The sequence below is a fragment of the Thermobia domestica genome, chromosome 5 (genome assembly GCF_964235325.1).
Source record: "Thermobia domestica chromosome 5, izTheDome1.hap1.1, whole genome shotgun sequence".
Lineage (NCBI taxonomy): Eukaryota > Metazoa > Arthropoda > Insecta > Zygentoma > Lepismatidae > Thermobia > Thermobia domestica.
In genome coordinates this window covers 35,678,051-35,695,683 of record NC_137458.1, presented here as the reverse complement: position 1 = coordinate 35,695,683, position 17,633 = coordinate 35,678,051, and the positions used below count along the sequence as shown (strand labels likewise).

The 17,633-nt window shown below is 36.4% G+C and overlaps 2 protein-coding genes across 2 annotated transcripts in view; one reads left to right on the top strand and one right to left on the bottom strand.

Annotated features, from left to right (window-relative positions):
• LOC145684629 (uncharacterized) overlaps positions 1 to 17,633 on the bottom strand; it is a 252,013-nt gene that overhangs the window by 146,611 nt on the left and 87,769 nt on the right. The gene's annotated exons all lie outside the window — the stretch shown is intronic.
• Positions 1 to 17,633, top strand: part of LOC145684543 (glutamate receptor U1-like) — a 39,476-nt gene that overhangs the window by 21,510 nt on the left and 333 nt on the right. Inside the window, exons 5-8 of the mRNA XM_081756938.1 lie at positions 1,446 to 1,625; positions 4,605 to 4,831; positions 8,706 to 8,923; positions 10,585 to 10,853. Of these exons, the coding sequence (XP_081613064.1) occupies positions 1,446 to 1,625; positions 4,605 to 4,831; positions 8,706 to 8,923; positions 10,585 to 10,853 (894 nt within the window). The remainder of the gene's footprint in view (positions 1 to 1,445; positions 1,626 to 4,604; positions 4,832 to 8,705; positions 8,924 to 10,584; positions 10,854 to 17,633) is intronic.

The window sequence follows — 17,633 nt, the reverse complement described above, 5'->3', positions numbered from 1 at the left end:
TTTGAAGCGTAGGTTAAGACCCGTCATTTCCCAAAATATCAATAATGAGATTATACAAGATGGCCATAATTATGTATGATGTTTCAAAGACTGCGGTAAAGAATCTAGCAACATAACTTAAACATAAACATATTACTCTCATACCTTTCCTTACAAATTTTAATCTCTGGACTCCATGGCATGGTTCACCAACGCATCATCCAAATCGATACATGCCATGGCAAGGTCCACCAATGCATCATCCAAATCGATACATGCCATGGCATGGTCCACCAATGCATCATCCAAATCGATACATGCCATGGCATGGTCCACCAATGCATCATCCAAATCGATACATGCCATGGCATGGTCCACCAATGCATCATCCAAATCGATACATGCCATGGCATGGTCCACCAATGCATCATCCAAATCGATACATGCCATGACATGGTCCACCAATGCATCATCCAAATCGATATATGCCTGGAGACGAAGAGCAGGTTGTAACAAGCAACTTGATAGACTCGTATTGGTACCCTGTGGTACTCTTGTGTGACAGTTATCCGCAGTTCGGCCAAATTGTGAACGTGGTGTTCATACACTTTCTCCTTTAAAACACTGCAAAAGAAAAAGTCAGTGGTGTCAAATCGAGGGATCGAGCTAGCCAATCCACAGACTCACATCAACCAATCCAGCGGTTCGGGAATGTTTCGTTCACCCAGTCTTGCACGGGTTTAGTGGCGATGCTTCATCTGCTAACGGTTCTAATTCCAGTGACCGTTATCCTTACTCTCAGGCTACACAGTGTTGTCATATCGAAACTTTTTGTCCAGAATTACAGTCAAACATCACATACATAATTATAGTTCACCCTGTATATTTAATTATACACAAATTGCTATCGCAGAATGTTCTCCTTTATTTTTGGTATACTCCTTCTTCCACACACCGATTCAATTGATAAGAAACTTGGCTTGACTTGAAAGTAAAGAAATCAATTAATCAGAGAATTGAAGAAAGCAACGTAAATGAACTAGGCAATATGCTTCGTAAAAAATGTATGGCAAAACTTTATTTTGTGCCGTGGACCTTCTCGATTCGAAACATATATGCTGGGTGATACTTCATCAATTTTTGTTGAACATCTTACATTTATTTTACTGATAAATATTTTATAGGATTATATTATCATATGTAGGCATAAAGTTTTCTTCCCGAAAATGTTGTCCGGGGGAGCAAAATCAAACCGTGAGGGACTGCACTGGAATTTGTATTTGCTCTGTACCAGAGTAACATGTAATCCTAATTAAATCTATCTTAGCTCTGAGAGGAGACCCTCCTGGGAGCATACATGTAAGAAACGCTGGTAAGAATGGAAAGATTTTCGGATCATTTTCTACGTTATGCTTATCAACTTTATATAACTATTGTAATAACAATATATTTCTCTTTCCATTTAGCTATAATTATTTTCCCTTGAAGAAGAACAAAATTGGGCATAAGCTCTCTGACGGTAATTGGAGTGAAGGAATGATACGCACACTCGTAGAAGGAAATTCTCAAATAGCTGTTGGCTCATACGCTATGACTCTGGACAGAAGCTCTGCAATACAATATGGTGTTCCTATTATATTCTCCGTGTAAGTTGACTGACATATCAGAATAATAAATGTTTGTTTGTTTAAATATATACAGGGTGTTCACTTATTATGTAGCCAAAATTCACTGGTGAAATCCTCACACCTAAACAATGAAAAAAAGTCCATGTGAACATAGGGCGAAAAACGCGTTGTTTGAAAGTTATGAGATGTCGAAATCGAGAAAATTGTAACTTTGAGGCTGCCTAGCTCAAAAGCTATGAGAGATATCAAAGGCGGTTAGAAACATATTAGAGGAACTAGTACATTGTCTATCTAAATAACCATGTTTCAGAGTTGGGACATATCGGCGCAACGAATTTTATAGAGGGAGCTGCAGTATACGTTCTGCTCTTCTTCCTCTCTCTCTAAAACCATGTATGCCGTTACAACCCAACCCTGAAACATTGGTATTTAGATAGAAATGAAATGAAATCTTTAAGTTTTACGTCCCACGATTATGCCGGTAAGGCTAAAGGAGACGGTGATGATGAGAGATGAGTGAAATGGTGAAATGAAGGAAGTGGGAGGAAACGAGAGAATCCCGAGAAAACTCACGAGCACGGTGTTTGTCCACGACAAAGTCTACATTTCGTGAGTTGGGATCGAACCAGGGACCCCAAACACCGGAGGTGAACGCTCTACCACTGAGCCACCTTGCCCCCAAGTATTCAGATAGACAGCGTACTAGTTCCTCTAATATTTCTTTAACCGCTGTTGATATCTCATAGTTTTCGAGCTAAGCAGCCTCAAAGTTACAATTTTCTCGATTTCGGCATCTCGTAACTTTGAAACAACCCGTTTTCCGCTCTATGTCCATATGGACCTTTTTTTTTTATTATTGTTTAGGTGGGAGGATTTCACCAGTGGACTTTGGCTACAAAATAAATCAACACCCTGTATATTGTTTCTTCTGCTTCCCTTTCTTATTGGAGGGGGGGAGGTAGGTGTGGGAATAACAAGTTTCACTTATTATGTTTTAAGATATCTTATTATGTCTTAAGATTATGTTTTAAGATGAAAATGAAATGAAATTTTTGAGTTTTACGTCCCACGGATACGCCGGTTAGGCTAAAGGATAGTGATGATGAGAGATGAATGAAATGGTGAAATGAAGAAAGTGGGAGGAAACGGGAGAACCTCGAGAAAACCCACGCACACGGTGTTTGTCCACCAGAAAGTTCACTTGGCAGGGTTTGAACCCGGGACCCCAAACATCAGAGGTGAACGCTCTACCAAAGAGCCACCGCGGCCCCCTATATGTTTTTAGATGAATCTTAAGATGCATCATTAGGAGTGTATTTCTGCTTTCTATTTATTTCTTTCAAGTGTAAATTTTTTGATTGTTTATATACGTATAGGCTATATACAGAGCGAACCATTTATCAAGAAACACACTTGTAACGATTTTAGCTAATTAAGAAAAAAACACGTTTATATTTTGTATCCTGCAAATCCCAGCAAGGGGATACTCTTTGCCATACTATGCTATACCAACAAATAACACTGATGCCAACCCAAGATAAAATTATATACTTTTAAAAAAATGGTACTGCAATATGTTATTACAAATTTGAAATCTACGTATTAAACAAAAACGTATCATATTAGATCAAACTTATTGTTCAGTGTGGAAAACTGAGGGTACTACAATACCATAAACATTCACAAATGTCCAAATTTTACAGGCTTATACAACAGTAATAACGTAAATGAGAGTGACAGGGCTATGAACATCCGGAGTACCTTAGTGTCGAATACTATCATCATAGTATGAGACATTTTGAATAAAAAGCAAGAGAAGTAAGAAATAAGTTGAAAATTCGATTTTTTTTCGAAAGGTTTTCTTTCGAAAGAAGTGCGTAGAAAGCACCACACCCAAGCACGGTAAATAGCTTCGGGAAAGCTTGCAAGCAGGAGTGGGACGATATAAGGTGTTCCTTAGTACAACTGTAACGTAGTCTGCTGCAGTTGAAAGTGCGATGTAGCGCAATGGTCCATACAGATGGTCATTACATCGAGCTTGATCGATGATGGAGAGGTGGAATATCGTAGGAAAACATCTTCAATATTTTGCGATGGAGATGGATTACCCTCTATAGTTCTATCATACTTAATTTATTTTTTAAAATCAATCCTCGCTTTCCTGAAACACCTCTTTTTTCGTATTTGTTGTGGATCAAGTGCAAACAAATTTTAGAGACGATTAGAAAACAGATTCAAGAGAATTTTAGTTTAGAATCACTCCTTTAGTTCAGAAACACACCCTCTTGTTCATAAATAGTACTAAATTAAAAGAATAATATTTTAATATACGAAATAAATACATGCATTCATAATTATAATGTTTTACATTGGATTCTGATTTCCCAATAGTGGGTAACTCACACTTGTATGGTACAGTGAACGATGGTTGTAAGGGATTATTCCCATGAGAATCGAAATAATTCTTTCGGCAAGCGGCTTTCTATCTGTAATCTTTCAGCACCCGAGGTTGGTTGGCATCTATTGTTCTAGCAGTTGTTGCAATTGCTTCCTGTCGAAGCAGTGAAAATTAACCACTTCCGGTTTCAATAATTCTATGATACTAAATTTATATCACAAAAGAGATTTTTCACTATTTCTTACTGCTTTTCTGTGATTCTTGTAAATTGACAAACAGAATCGAATTATGATTTTGAATTTTCATGTTTAGAATGAAGTTGGAAAGGAAATCTACAGTGCTCTGAATCGAATCAAGGTTTTCGACTTAAACCTGCTTGGAACCCACCGAAACCTTCAGTCAGATTTAATCAAATCTGGAACCAAATCACTAACCCATTACAACATTTAGGATTTTGATATGAGATGTAAGTTTCGAGTCATGTAAACATTGTATTTAATTTAATCATGTTAATCTTTTTACGTGTATTTAAAGTTAGTTATATGTTAAATAATTGGTTCTAAATAATACACTGACGAAATTTGTGTTTTTTTTTTCAGTACTAGAATAATATACAAGCAACCTGAACCAAATTTTACACTGGATTCATATATGAAGCCGTTTTCAATGAGTATGTGGATAGTTATAGTACTAGCTATGTTTATATGTTCTTCGCTGTTAGCCGTTGTCGCAGCCATGGTAACACATCAACAGCTGACACAAGATGGAAGGCATTTCTCTTACAAAACTTCAATCATGGCGGTTTACGGAACCTTCTGTCAACAAGGTGAGTTATTGTTTCCGGGTGAGTCCTTAGTGAGTGAGTCAGAACTAAAGGTGGTCACGTTGATCCAACTTCACTCTACCACGCTGTTATTCCGACACCACGTTCAGTCCACCTCAAGCTTTCATAATCGTTTCGACATTGCGCTCACTGAACCCAGGACCGGATTTCCATGTTTTGGACCCATGGCTCCTCGTAAAATTGCCGCCTCTAACCACACCAAGCGATCGTTCTCTAAAATGTTACTTTTACGTTTGTTATTAAATAATAATTATTACAATTGCTAGTTATTACTGTTCTTATTTTACTTAATACTTATTTTAGTAATACATTTTAATTCCTATATCTGGCCAGCATTTGGAGTATATTCGTCAAAACTTACCTGCCTTCTACCTAACCTATTCAACATTACAGGTGTAAAAGACAGCAAAATATAAAACAATCTTAAATGACATAAAGAGTTATAATATATTATATATAATTATATCCATATTATATGAAGAGTTATATTATATAGAGTTTTTATATTATTAAAACTTTACAACATCACGTTTCTAAAACTTTTGTGTATCAAAACTGTTTACGTCTTTCTTTGGCGTTAGTAAAATCATTAATAACGTCACTAAAATCAAGTTTAACGGTCAAGTCGTTTTCGATGGCTAAAACAGCTAGATGAACCAGTCTCTTCTGAGAAGGAGTAGATCTAAAATTAGATTTTGATTCTTGATAGTAGCAAATGATCTTTCCGCCGCACACTTAGTTGTTTGTGTACATAAAAACACTTTAAGGCAAATACGTATGTTAGGATATAAGTCCTGAAGATTCTCAATATGAGAAATCGTTAAGTTACGATTTCTTCAGCACTTTCACACCAACTTATGAAAGTACGAGTGTCGAACTGCCTACTGCCGCCCTTTTCAGCAGAGCCACCAACAACTGATCAAACCACCATAATAACAACTGACTTATGACAATATTTGCTACGACTAATCTGCTACAATATTATCATAGTAGCGGCCATTTAAAAAAATCGCTTTCGCTTATTTTATTGAGCCATTGGAGAAATATGTATTTTCAATAGTTTTATCACTTTTTAAAAAAATGCCGCCCTGGTTCCGTGCCCATGTAGCCCATGCCTAAAAACCGGCCATGACTGAACCTCATGCTCAAATCACTAGTATGACACCACACTCATTTGACCGCACACTGACGCCATCAGTCTAACATCACGCTCACAATATGATTTCGATACCACACTCATGTCCCCACACTCATCACACTCACTCGATCTCAAACTCATATCACCAGTTTAATCTCACGCTCACACTATTTTTGCATAACACTCACTCGATTTCACGCACACATCACTAATTTAACATCACTGTCACATCTTTTCAACATCATACTCACATTATTATGACATCAAGCTGATTCAACCTCATACTCACTTTGCGAGGTTGAGGCAGCTTTAGCGTGAGTATCAAACTCTTGAGTGCTAACCTCGTGAACTCGGGAACCTTTGATCAAAACCATGTCCCTTTTCCCCAGGAAAGTTCTCAAGCTTCGAAAACGTTGGATTTAGAACACCACGTCTTATCCAGGAAAGAGAGAAGGTGTTTTGTTACTATTTTTTTAAAAAAGTATGGAACATTGGCATTTGTTTTCATATAAACAGACCACAAGTGGTCCTCAAAGTGTGTACTTGAAGGCGGTCCTCTTAGAAGTAGTACTGGGTCATTTTGGCAACTTTAGTGCCTCAGAGTCCCAGCCTCAGGAGCCACGGTCCACGGTGCATATGACTACCCCATGTAAAAATTTGACAATGAGTACGTTGGTCCACCACCCAAAAGGAGTGAATAGGGTGTACCTCAAAATGTTTGGAGGTCCATCTTGTCCCCCTTTATGAGTATAAAATTATCAATAATTCAAAATTTGAAGGTTTCTGACCTAATGTATCACCTCTGACGAGCATTTATTATATTACTGATAAGTATAAGGTCCATTGTTACATTAACGCCTCTTTAAAATTTCGGGAGGTAGATGTATAGACTCATTCTTAAACTTAAGAAATATCCAATTTTTAAAAATTGATATGTTAGTATATGAGCTGGTATGTATCTGTAAATTTGAGTGATCTGCCTCATTCCTTTTCATGGGTAAAAAATTGCTAAAAATATAAATTTGGATAGTTTTTGACCTCAAGGATCATCTTTAATGAAGATTTATTACGTTTCCTTGGATGAGTATAGGCTCACATTGTCTTTCGTACAGTAGGGGTATATTAATGTACCATGTCAAATTTTCTAGAGCAGTGTATCGGCTCACCCTTAAATTTTGGAAATTCCCAAATTTTTAAATGTTATGATAGTAGAGGACTATAAAATGTACCTCTTCAAACTTGGGTGATCCATTTCGATCCCTTTCATAGGTAAAAACTTCCCATGATCAAAAACAGTGACTGCCCGAAATCATGAATAAAATGCATGACAGTATTCTTGAAAATCGCAGAATTTCAGCAAAATGTAGGCAGAGATTGTGGAGATTTCTCGGGAACGCATCGGCATAATTCATAATGACTTAGGTATACGCAAGCTCTCGGTAAAATGGGTTTTTCCCCCAAAATCTCACCAGATCAAAAGCATGAAAGAGCGAGGGCAATAAATGAGATTATCTCCCATTTTGACTGCAATGTCAACCACTTTCTGTCATGAATAGTAACTATAGATGAAGAATGGCTGTACCACTACGATCCTGAAACAAAACAACAATCGATGGAGTGGTTGAACTCAGGTTCCTCTAGGCCTAAATAAGTTCAAGTGTGGAAGCTGGGCAAGCTGGGAAAGTATTTCAACATTCTTCTGGGATAAGAATGGAGTCGTGCTCATGAAATGCCTGTCCAAGGGTCAAACATTTAATACAGAGTATTATTCCGCATTACCTACAAAACTGAAAAACTAATTGTAAGTGCAACGCCACGGAAAATCTAAAAAAGGAATTATGTTCCTTTAGAACAATGTCTCTTCCTATCGAGCATTGCAAACACAAGTGACATTGAATGATCTAAGGTTTCAGTTTCTACATCCCAAACTCAAACAACAGTTCATGTGGACTTTGTGGTGGTCAAACACCGTGCTCGTGGGTTTTCTTGGGGTTCTCCCGTTTCCTCCCACTTTCTTCATTCCACCATTTCACTCATTTCTCATCATCACCGTCTTCTTTAGCCTAACCGGCATAACCGTGAGACGTAACATTAAAGATTTCATTTCATTTTTTCAAACAACGCTTGAACGGACCCCATTTGGATCTGACAAGATGGTGATTAGTGATACGGAGCAATGGTGCGAGGAACACTCTTTCCAATTTTTTTAAACAATTGATCTGCAGAAATTGAAGCACCGTGCAAGGAAATGTGTTGAACTTCGGGGGAAGTATATAGAATAACTGTAAAATTTCACTATTCCACGTGCACTCCCTCTGGGTTGGGCTTTGAACTTCTCAGCAGCTTCTTGTATATTATCAAGTACCCTTTTTATAAACATTCTATCAAATAATTATTCTGCTTGTAAGTTCTTCTTTACCCCAATGGTGATCCCAGCACTCATACGTATTAGGATAATAGTTCATTTTAAATAATGACCATGTTGATAATTGATCAAAAAATTAATATGCACTTTGTATAACGTTTCTACTGAATAACTTCACGAGTGAGATAATTTCTTTATGTGGCGTTGTTGCTGTCATCCCAGTTTGTAAGCAATAAAACATGATTAAATTTATGTACACTAAAATCCCTGTTCGTATATGCCACGCCCCTACAATCACTGCTCCGAAGCATTTTTAAAATACTGAATTAACTATTTTTGTATCTTCCTCACAGGATTGGACCAAATTCCCTCATCTTGGTCAGCACGACTTGTCCTTTTCACATCACTGGCGCTTGGCTCTGTTCTGTACAATTCATATTGTGCAATATTGGTTTCCCGTTTAACTCTATTTGTTGACGGATTATCTTTCAGTACTTTACAAGGAATGTTACAGAAAAAATCATATAAACTGGGAACTATTGAAGGATCAGCTTTCTTGGATATTTTAAAGGTAAAGAAAAAGTTCAAAAGATATCGCTAAATTTTAATCATAAATTGCCATACCAACATCTGGAAGTACATATTTTAAAAAATTTACAGAATAAATATGTAATGTCATGTTAATAGAACATTGTGTAGCTAATCAAAGTGTGTAGGAATCTTACCTCTCATGTAAATAGTAATGTAAAAATTGGTGAACGACAGTGAAAGGTTTTAAGCACGTATTCCTTCATAAGGAAACTATTACGAAGTAAAATGAAGTGAAGTGAGAAGGAAGCGTGTTAACTCGTAATGTGTAATCATAAAAGTGTCCGATAGAGAATGGATCTCGAAGTAAAAAAAAAAAAATGTCGAAAATAGTTAAGTACATTCTACATAAAATATTAAATTATAAGCTAATTTCTTTTTTCTATTTCTTTTCCCATTTGGTTTCTTTTAGGCGCATTATGTATATACCTTTCTTTTCCTGCATTTTGTATTATTTGGTATGCATATTTCAATCGTAGCCTTACTATGGTATATTTGTTCTTCTGTCATTTCTTCCTTAGTGTGATTCCTCCATGTCTCATAAAGTGTCCAATCACTCTACCTCTTGTTTTCGAAATATTTTTCAATATACTCCTTTTTCCTCTTAACTATTTCCAATACTCCTTCACTTGACATCTTATCTAGTTAAATAATTTTCAACAACTTCTATAATACCACATTTTGAAAGGCTACGTTCCCCGTTTTTCTTCTAATGCCCATTGCCTCACATTCGTATAACACCACTCAATTTAAGGAGCAAAAATTAGGACTCACTCGGGGAGGTAATGCTCCAGGAAATAGGAACTAAATATATGGTTCTGATTGGTTGGTGTTATCCGTTTCTTGGCACGTAGCTTACATATAGCAGAAATCAAACGCTTGGTGCTGTCGGCCCTCGTGATCGAGCGTGCTACTAATGGAAGTATCTTTTGGCGTGGGTTCAAACACGGCTCAAGGAAACTTTTTAAAATTGTTTTCATAACACTTTTTCCATTAAAATAAGGTGAAAATAATACTCAAGAAAGGATTTACTTTTGTGCAGATAAGTAGTAGTAGTAGGTACGGGTTAGAAGCCCCACAGGGTTCGTTTTGTCCCACCTTGACCCCCATGATATAAACTTTGTGACCAACTTAAAAGATTTGGCTAGGGTAGCGCGTAAAACAGCTGGCTAGAGTAGAGCGCCAAATGGTTACTTCCGGGAGTATTATTCTCCATGGGCGGGCCGTCAAAAATTGTTATTTTATTGTTAAGAAAGGAAATGTGAATTCATCAGGTGCAAAGTGCTTGTAACATTTATAAAATGCAATTAATAGAACCTTTCTAAAAGTTCAGGAAAAGATCACAAATACCAAAGCCAAAAGTGATTTAAGACAACCAATCACAGCGCATAAAAATAAATAAGTGAAATAGAAATAAAAAAATTTTTACCGCGGTGCAGGTTATTTTCGAGTAATCTTTCTCCCTTCCTTCCTCTCCTTAAATTTTAAAGATGTGGCTTATTTTCTGTTAAATACAGTAAAGATACTCGTAATAAGATGATGCTTTTGTTACACTTTATAATCACATTTTTCAAAACTGAAACATTGAAATGTATTCCAGGAATCTCCTGTTTTATTTTATTTATTTATTTATTTTGTTTTCAGAGCGACACCGAGGGCAGTGTGTATGGAAGAGCCTGGAACGAGCTGATTTTCCCTTATTTGGATTCTGTTTTGGTAACTTCTTATGCAGAAGGCTTCAAGAAAGTGTGTCAAAGTAACAATTATGCTTTCCTCTCAGATTTTTTACTCGCCAAATACATGCAAAATGTACTACAATGTCGACTAGGTCATTTAGTGGACGAACATTTAAAAGGGTATCAGTACATGGCAATGAATAAAGAATTTCCATACAGAGAACTGCTCCATTTTTAGTAAGTAATTGTTATGTGTTTCGATTCCCGTTGGGGCACTCGGTCGAAAAAGTGTAACACGTTTTTTCAGGCCAGCCACCCTGAATGAGGTTTTCCTGGGTTTTCCTCATTCACACCAGGCAAATGCCGGGGTGGCACCTAACTTATATTGGTCCCAGACCGCTTCCTTCCTTCCCTTTGCCCGGATAGTGTGCTCGCCGAGAGACGTCATCCCTCATACGGGCTAAATGGCCTTAGATGCAGAAAGCCCAGAAATCCAAATCCTCCTCCTCCTCAATGACTTGCTATTAAGTTTAATTTGTATAAATGTGTTCGCGGTTTCCTTGTTAGGGTTTTGGTTAAGAGTCTTCACTACCGTGAAATTAAACTACTGCTAATTTTAGAGTTTTTTCTGTAATATCATCAAAACAAATAAAAAAAATATTCGGAAAGCAAAAACGTAGTGAACTAGACAATACGATTTTGCTTGTGATACCGTTATCACAACTCATCTCTATCTTCTTTCGATTTGCAACTGTAGATAGAGTTAGCATTTTTTGCGGGTTTTGTAAATAGCGGCATACCAAAAGCAGATAGGTGAATTGTGATAAAGGCATCACATGCAAGATCGTATTGTCTAGTTCACTGCGTTTCTGCTTTTCGAATATTTTTATTTGTTTTGAAGATATTACTGGAAAACTCTAAAATTAGCGGTAGTTTAACCCTTAAAGGATCCTGGCTTTTGGGGCTATTTTTTAGACTTTCAGTCAAGCAGCTACTGTATCGTCACTATTTATCCTAGGATCATGGTTCATACCTCATTCTCTTCAGAATAGAGCTGGCTTTCAAATGGTACCACTTGCATGCTCATACCATATACCAGAAGCGGGAAAAAATGTCAAAGTGAAAATTTTGGAGGGAAAATTTTTTTCTCGAACTTTGGCCCCCCTGGACCCCCCTGTGATCGTAGCAATCCAAAAAAAATCTGATAAATAGTACTTGGTATACTGAATGTGTGTGCCAAATTTCAAGTTTCTATCTTGAATAGTAAGGGCGGGAGAATTTTTATCAAAAATTCCCACAATGCCCCAAATTACCATAAAACACTATGATCTCAGGAAAAAAAAATCCTGAGACATCCCTAATTACCCTAGGACTATAATCCGCCAATCATTCTCTTCAGAATAGAACTGTCTTTCAGGCGGTACCATTCACATGTCTCCATCATGTATCTAAGGCGGGAAATTCCTGAAAAAAGGGATTTTTTGGGGCAAAATTTTCCTTTTTTCAATTTTTGCCCCTCTGGACCCCCCCTGTTTTTACGCAGAAATCGGAAAAAACTTCTGGTAAATACTGCTCGGTGGACTGAATGTTTGTGCAAAATTTCAATCTTCTACGTTCAAAAATAAGCCCGCCAAAAATATATATATACCGACAATGCCCCATTTTTCCCTATATAGAAGTATATTTTTTTTAAATTCCCTGAGACATCCCTAATTACCCTAGGATAATAATTCGACCGTCGTTCTCTTCAGAATGGAACTGCCTTTCAGACGGTATGACTCACGTGGTCCTATCATGTATGTAAGGCGGGAAAATGACGAAAAACGGGATTTTGGGGGTAAAAAATCCCTTTTTTTTTTACCCTTTTGCCCCTCTGGTTCCCCCCTGTTTTAGCATTGACATCGGAACAAAAAATCTGGTAAATACTACTCGATGGACTGAATGTTTGTGCAAAATTTCAATCTTCTACGTAGAAAAATAAGCCCGCCAACAAATATTGAACATAGGCTTAGAAAATGAGAAAAGAAATTTTTGACTTATGACGTCATCACCTCCTGTGTCTGGACGCAGGACGGTCTGAAACCATACGTAATGTCTTCTACAAGGCCTCTGGACTTGGAAAAAAAACGAACGAAAAAGCTCAAATAGAAGAGAAATAATGCAATGTACCATGAAAAACGCGTATGGACGCGGAAAAACAAATTGTACCATAGAATCCCCAAAGGGTTAATTTCGCTTTAGTGAAGACCCTTAAGTAAACAATAGAATGCATGATGCGCTTATCACAACACGACCACGCCTCTGTTGAAATAAGTCCTACTGTTACTTCTCACTACATTGAATGTAGTAATAACATAAGGCTGATTGCTATCTCGCTGCTACAAGAGATGTAGAAATATGACCTCGTATATATAATGTTAAGTCTTATGGGTAAAAGAATGATGAACTTACGATAAGAAGGTGGTCAATAATACAAATGTGTCTTAGAATATTAAATAATTCTCGTAGATTTATTATTCCACTATTTACGAGGGTGGAGAGAAAGTAAAGCCACCCAATCACAAAGTTGTTCATAGACAAGTAGGAGTCTTGCTGCTCTCAACATCTAGAGGAAAAGCATAGCTGTTCAACACATTCACTGCTGCTATAGTGATCGCGAGGAGTCGTGAAGCTTGACCTAAATTTACCAATTTTAGTACCCAATAGAACGTGAGGGTGTGTGTCTGGTCGTCAACTCCCATTCACGAAATGTTGTTAGTATTATCTCTCATGCTATACGGAGAACTCCTGAAGGTGCAGTATTGTTAGATTGTCGCTAAGATTCGTTTTGTTATTATTGTTGTGGTCATTATTTTATATTTTTGCAATTATTATTATTATTATTAGAGACCGGATATTTACTCATTAAAAACCTGAAAAATAGGCAGGCAAATAGGCACTTAAATTTTTTTTTAATTCAGTAAAATAAGCACTAAAATTTAACTCGAAATAATGAAGATAAACACTCAATATAATTAAATAATAAATTCAAGACATAGATAATGCTCATAGAATATAGAGATATATCTATTTGTTAATTTTTTTTATTTTATATATAAAAAGGAAGCAAGCTTGACATGTATTCCATGTATATTTGGAAAATAAATTCTCTACAGTACGTTATCACTGCACATAACAGTCCAAATTTTATACACTTATTAGTAAACACAGCAGTTTAAAGTTTTACAGCACTTTATCAGTACACATAGCAGCCCAAAGTTTTACTGTATTTTGCGGACTATACGACGCTACGGACTATAAGACGACCTTAAGTTTTTTTTTTTAATATCGTAACATTTTCACTATTTTTATTATTAGATGGCATAGCGGGAGGAAGACAGTGTTAGCAAGCTTGTGATTCCCCGCAACTTATGTTCGTCGCATAGGTGCACTGCTACTGCCAGGTGAATCCAATGTTTAAAGATAGAGATAGGTTTCCCGCGGCATCGAATATATGCCCATTTTTAGGACTGGCGGGAATTTTTAAATCAAACACGGGACATTTTTTATTAATTTCAAGTATAAGACGCGCCTTAATTTTGAAGGCAATTTTTCGAAGAAAAAGTGCGTCTTAAAGTTCGTAAAATACGGTATATGAGTATCTTATCACTACAAACAACACACATTTCTCGGAAAAGGCAACATCCTTTCTTGAAATACTAAATTATATATTTTCCCTTAATAAAGTCTTATTTTGAAGAAAATGCATAGAATAGGCGACATTAGGCACTGAAGTAACTATTTAGGCAGGAATGGGTGAAATAGGCAAAGGAGGCAAAATAAAATTGGCTTAAATTGAATCCCCCCCCCCCATATAAACTTTAAAACGTTATTTTTGATCATATCTTTAATATTCAAGAATAGGCATTCTACCTAACATCCGTCTCTAATTATTCGATCTATTATTATCACTTTTTAATTCGAATAATTGTTAGTGCTCGTATGGAGTCTTCTTCCCACATCCCTTAGATACACTAGTTGAGACGCATTTATAAGAGCCTTTCTGTGTATATCAAAATAAACTATGTACTATCATAGTACTTTGTGTTTAATTGACATAACTTTAGGCCATTCATTTTATTTATACGAATTACCCTATATAACGATTGATTATAATAATGGTGATGATTTTTTGGGTACAACATGACGTGATGGACAATTTCAGACTCAGCAACCCAAAATAAGCAAGAAATAACCAATATATCCCGGGTATAATTTTGGTTGAAGAGGTGACCGAGGTAACCTCGGAAGAGGTTACTGATAAACCACCATGCAATATGTTTTAGTCAATATGGCTTTTCCTACTAAACGATTTAAATGTATATATTTTGTTCCTTAAATTTTTCTATTACTCACTTACTGTCATGACCCACCATTGGGATCATCCCTGTCCTGAACAAAATGTTAAACATCGCAAATTTAGTTTTAAATTTGAGAACAAGAATAAATTATCTATACATTTTAATCTAGAAATGAGGTGAAACGAGATAGAAACTACACTTTTAGAGACAAGAGATCACTTTCATGACAACTTTCCGAGACGAAACAGTCTCAACTCATGTGTCATCAGCAGTCGTGTGTAAGCTCCTCATGTAACGTACGATGGTATTTCCAAAAGTTTTCTTCCGGACTCTATCGCGCTACTGCACTGGTACTATGTCGTTCATAACACACAGTGCCATCTATAGCAGAAATAATGTATCAGTTTCTTCTGTCTAGCACTGTTGCCAATTTAGTGACTTTGTAGCTAGATCTAACGACTTCTCGTGCTCTTTAGCAACAAGAAAAAAAAAAAAAAAACTATCCGTTATCCACAAATATGGCAACTTACTTTTAAAAAAATGCAATTGTGTCATTATCAAAAATTTCCTGTAATATGATAATGTAAAATACTGATCATATAGCACAAAAATTAGTACTAGAATAATACATCTAGAACTCCGGTTAGTACCTCTTTAATTAATAGGAATGGCAAGGATTGTGCTTTACACAAATTTAAGTTATGGGACATTTCTGTGAATATCAACACGTAATGGTTACATCGTGTTTGTTACATCATTCCTACCGCCAGAATTGATTTTCATACTTCTGACATTGAACGTCATACAAATCCATCGGGCAAATCTCGACTATAGCTTTGATTGTGCGGCCAACCCCATCACAAGAAGAATCACAGTTTGAGAAAGAGAGAAAAATAACAAAACATCGTCTTAAGTTATTCAAAGAACTGGAGCAGGGTCTTCCTCACAATGTCAGAATGTTTTAAGAAATGTCATTATACGCTAGAATGTTAGTGAAGCATAAAAACTATACAAAAACATTGAAAATTATGAAGTTGCCCAAAAACTTAGGTTTGATGCAGAGTAAATTGATAAGATTGCTCAACACTGGCGTATGTCCACTATGTCATTTCTGATATAAGTAAGTAAATACTACGATGCTGGGCATATAAGTCCATACAACCATTTGTGAAATTTTGCTTTCATACTTTTTGCCTCGCTGGAACTCAGTAGTGGAACGAGTAGTATGAAAATAGTGAAATGCAAATTGCGTAATAAGCTTGGACTGCTTATGCTAAATGCCAATTTAACAGTAGACTACGTCATTCCTTAAAATTATTTGGACAGAACCATCACACCTACGAACTGTCACAAGAAACCAATAAATTAATTGTAACGATGGCTGTTTACACTCCCTTATCACAATAATCCTCTACTTTAAATGCTATAGAAAGCAAAGATAATGAAGAATTCGAGGTTTTCTCCTACTCTAAATACTTGTCTGTACTTTATTACTTGTAAAAGATCTTGTTAACATATGTTTACTAATTATTTTTCTTGCTTAGTGACAAATCTAGCAACTTACAAGATTTCATTTGATGACAAACTAGTATTTTTTTTAAATCTATCTAGCGGTTGACTTGGTGTACTCTTGGCAGCACTACTGCCTAGAAGCGTCAGTTCATTGGGGGCACTCCTCTGAATCCAAGAATGTTATAAAATATATAATTTGCCCATAAAACAAAATCGTGAAGCCATACGTCACAGTTTCGCCACTCCTGCTCCTGCGCCCAATAAGATCGCAATGTTTTAAACCAATATTCATGGCGGAAACGAAATTAGCCAAACAACGAGAGTAGACGTGCCGATGTTCGGTTGTTTTTGGCTTCATTGAGTTAATAGGATGAAGATACATATGGGCAGGTCCTATATTTTATAACATACTTGTCTGAATCAGTCGCTGTGCGTTGAACTCACATTCTATAAATACATGATAATGCTTCAATCCACATAGCTATTGTTGCCAAGGCTACAGTGCTAAATCTGGTCTGTAGGGTGGATACTGTATTTCCTTGCAAGACGCCACAATCTTTCATGCAGCTAGACAGTTCTATAGATAGTACTCTATGTTATGATGAATGTGTAATTACTAGTGGCGCGATCTTTTGGTGTCAGACGGAAAACTTTTGGAAATATCCTCGCACGTATCAGGACAGAAATGGCTGTACTTTTTAATTAGCTGCGAGAAAGTTTGGATAATATGGTAGAATACTGAGCATTAGGTAAACAGTGTCAATTTTCCAAAATATGAAAGCCTTCTTCATAATTATAATAACATATCAATCAATATGAAGGTGAAACTATCCTTTTTTGGCTACTTGTATTTCCCTATAACTATTCTGTCAGGCCTTGTTTCTATATTGTCAAACTAAACATAACAACACACTGACCAAGGCTATGTGATAAAAAAAAGTATGAAAACACAATCACGTAACAGTTTCAACACATTGGCTGTGTCTTCTTCAGAGTTCCACTCTTTCTCTCCGAGTGGAAGCTTGATGAAGACACGGCCAATGTGTTGAAACTGTTACGTGATTGTGTTTTCATACTTTTATTTTTTTTTATCACATAGTATCGTTCAGTATGTTGTTGTGTTTGTGTTTCCCTACAGATGTAAATCTATTTTTTCTTCTTTGTC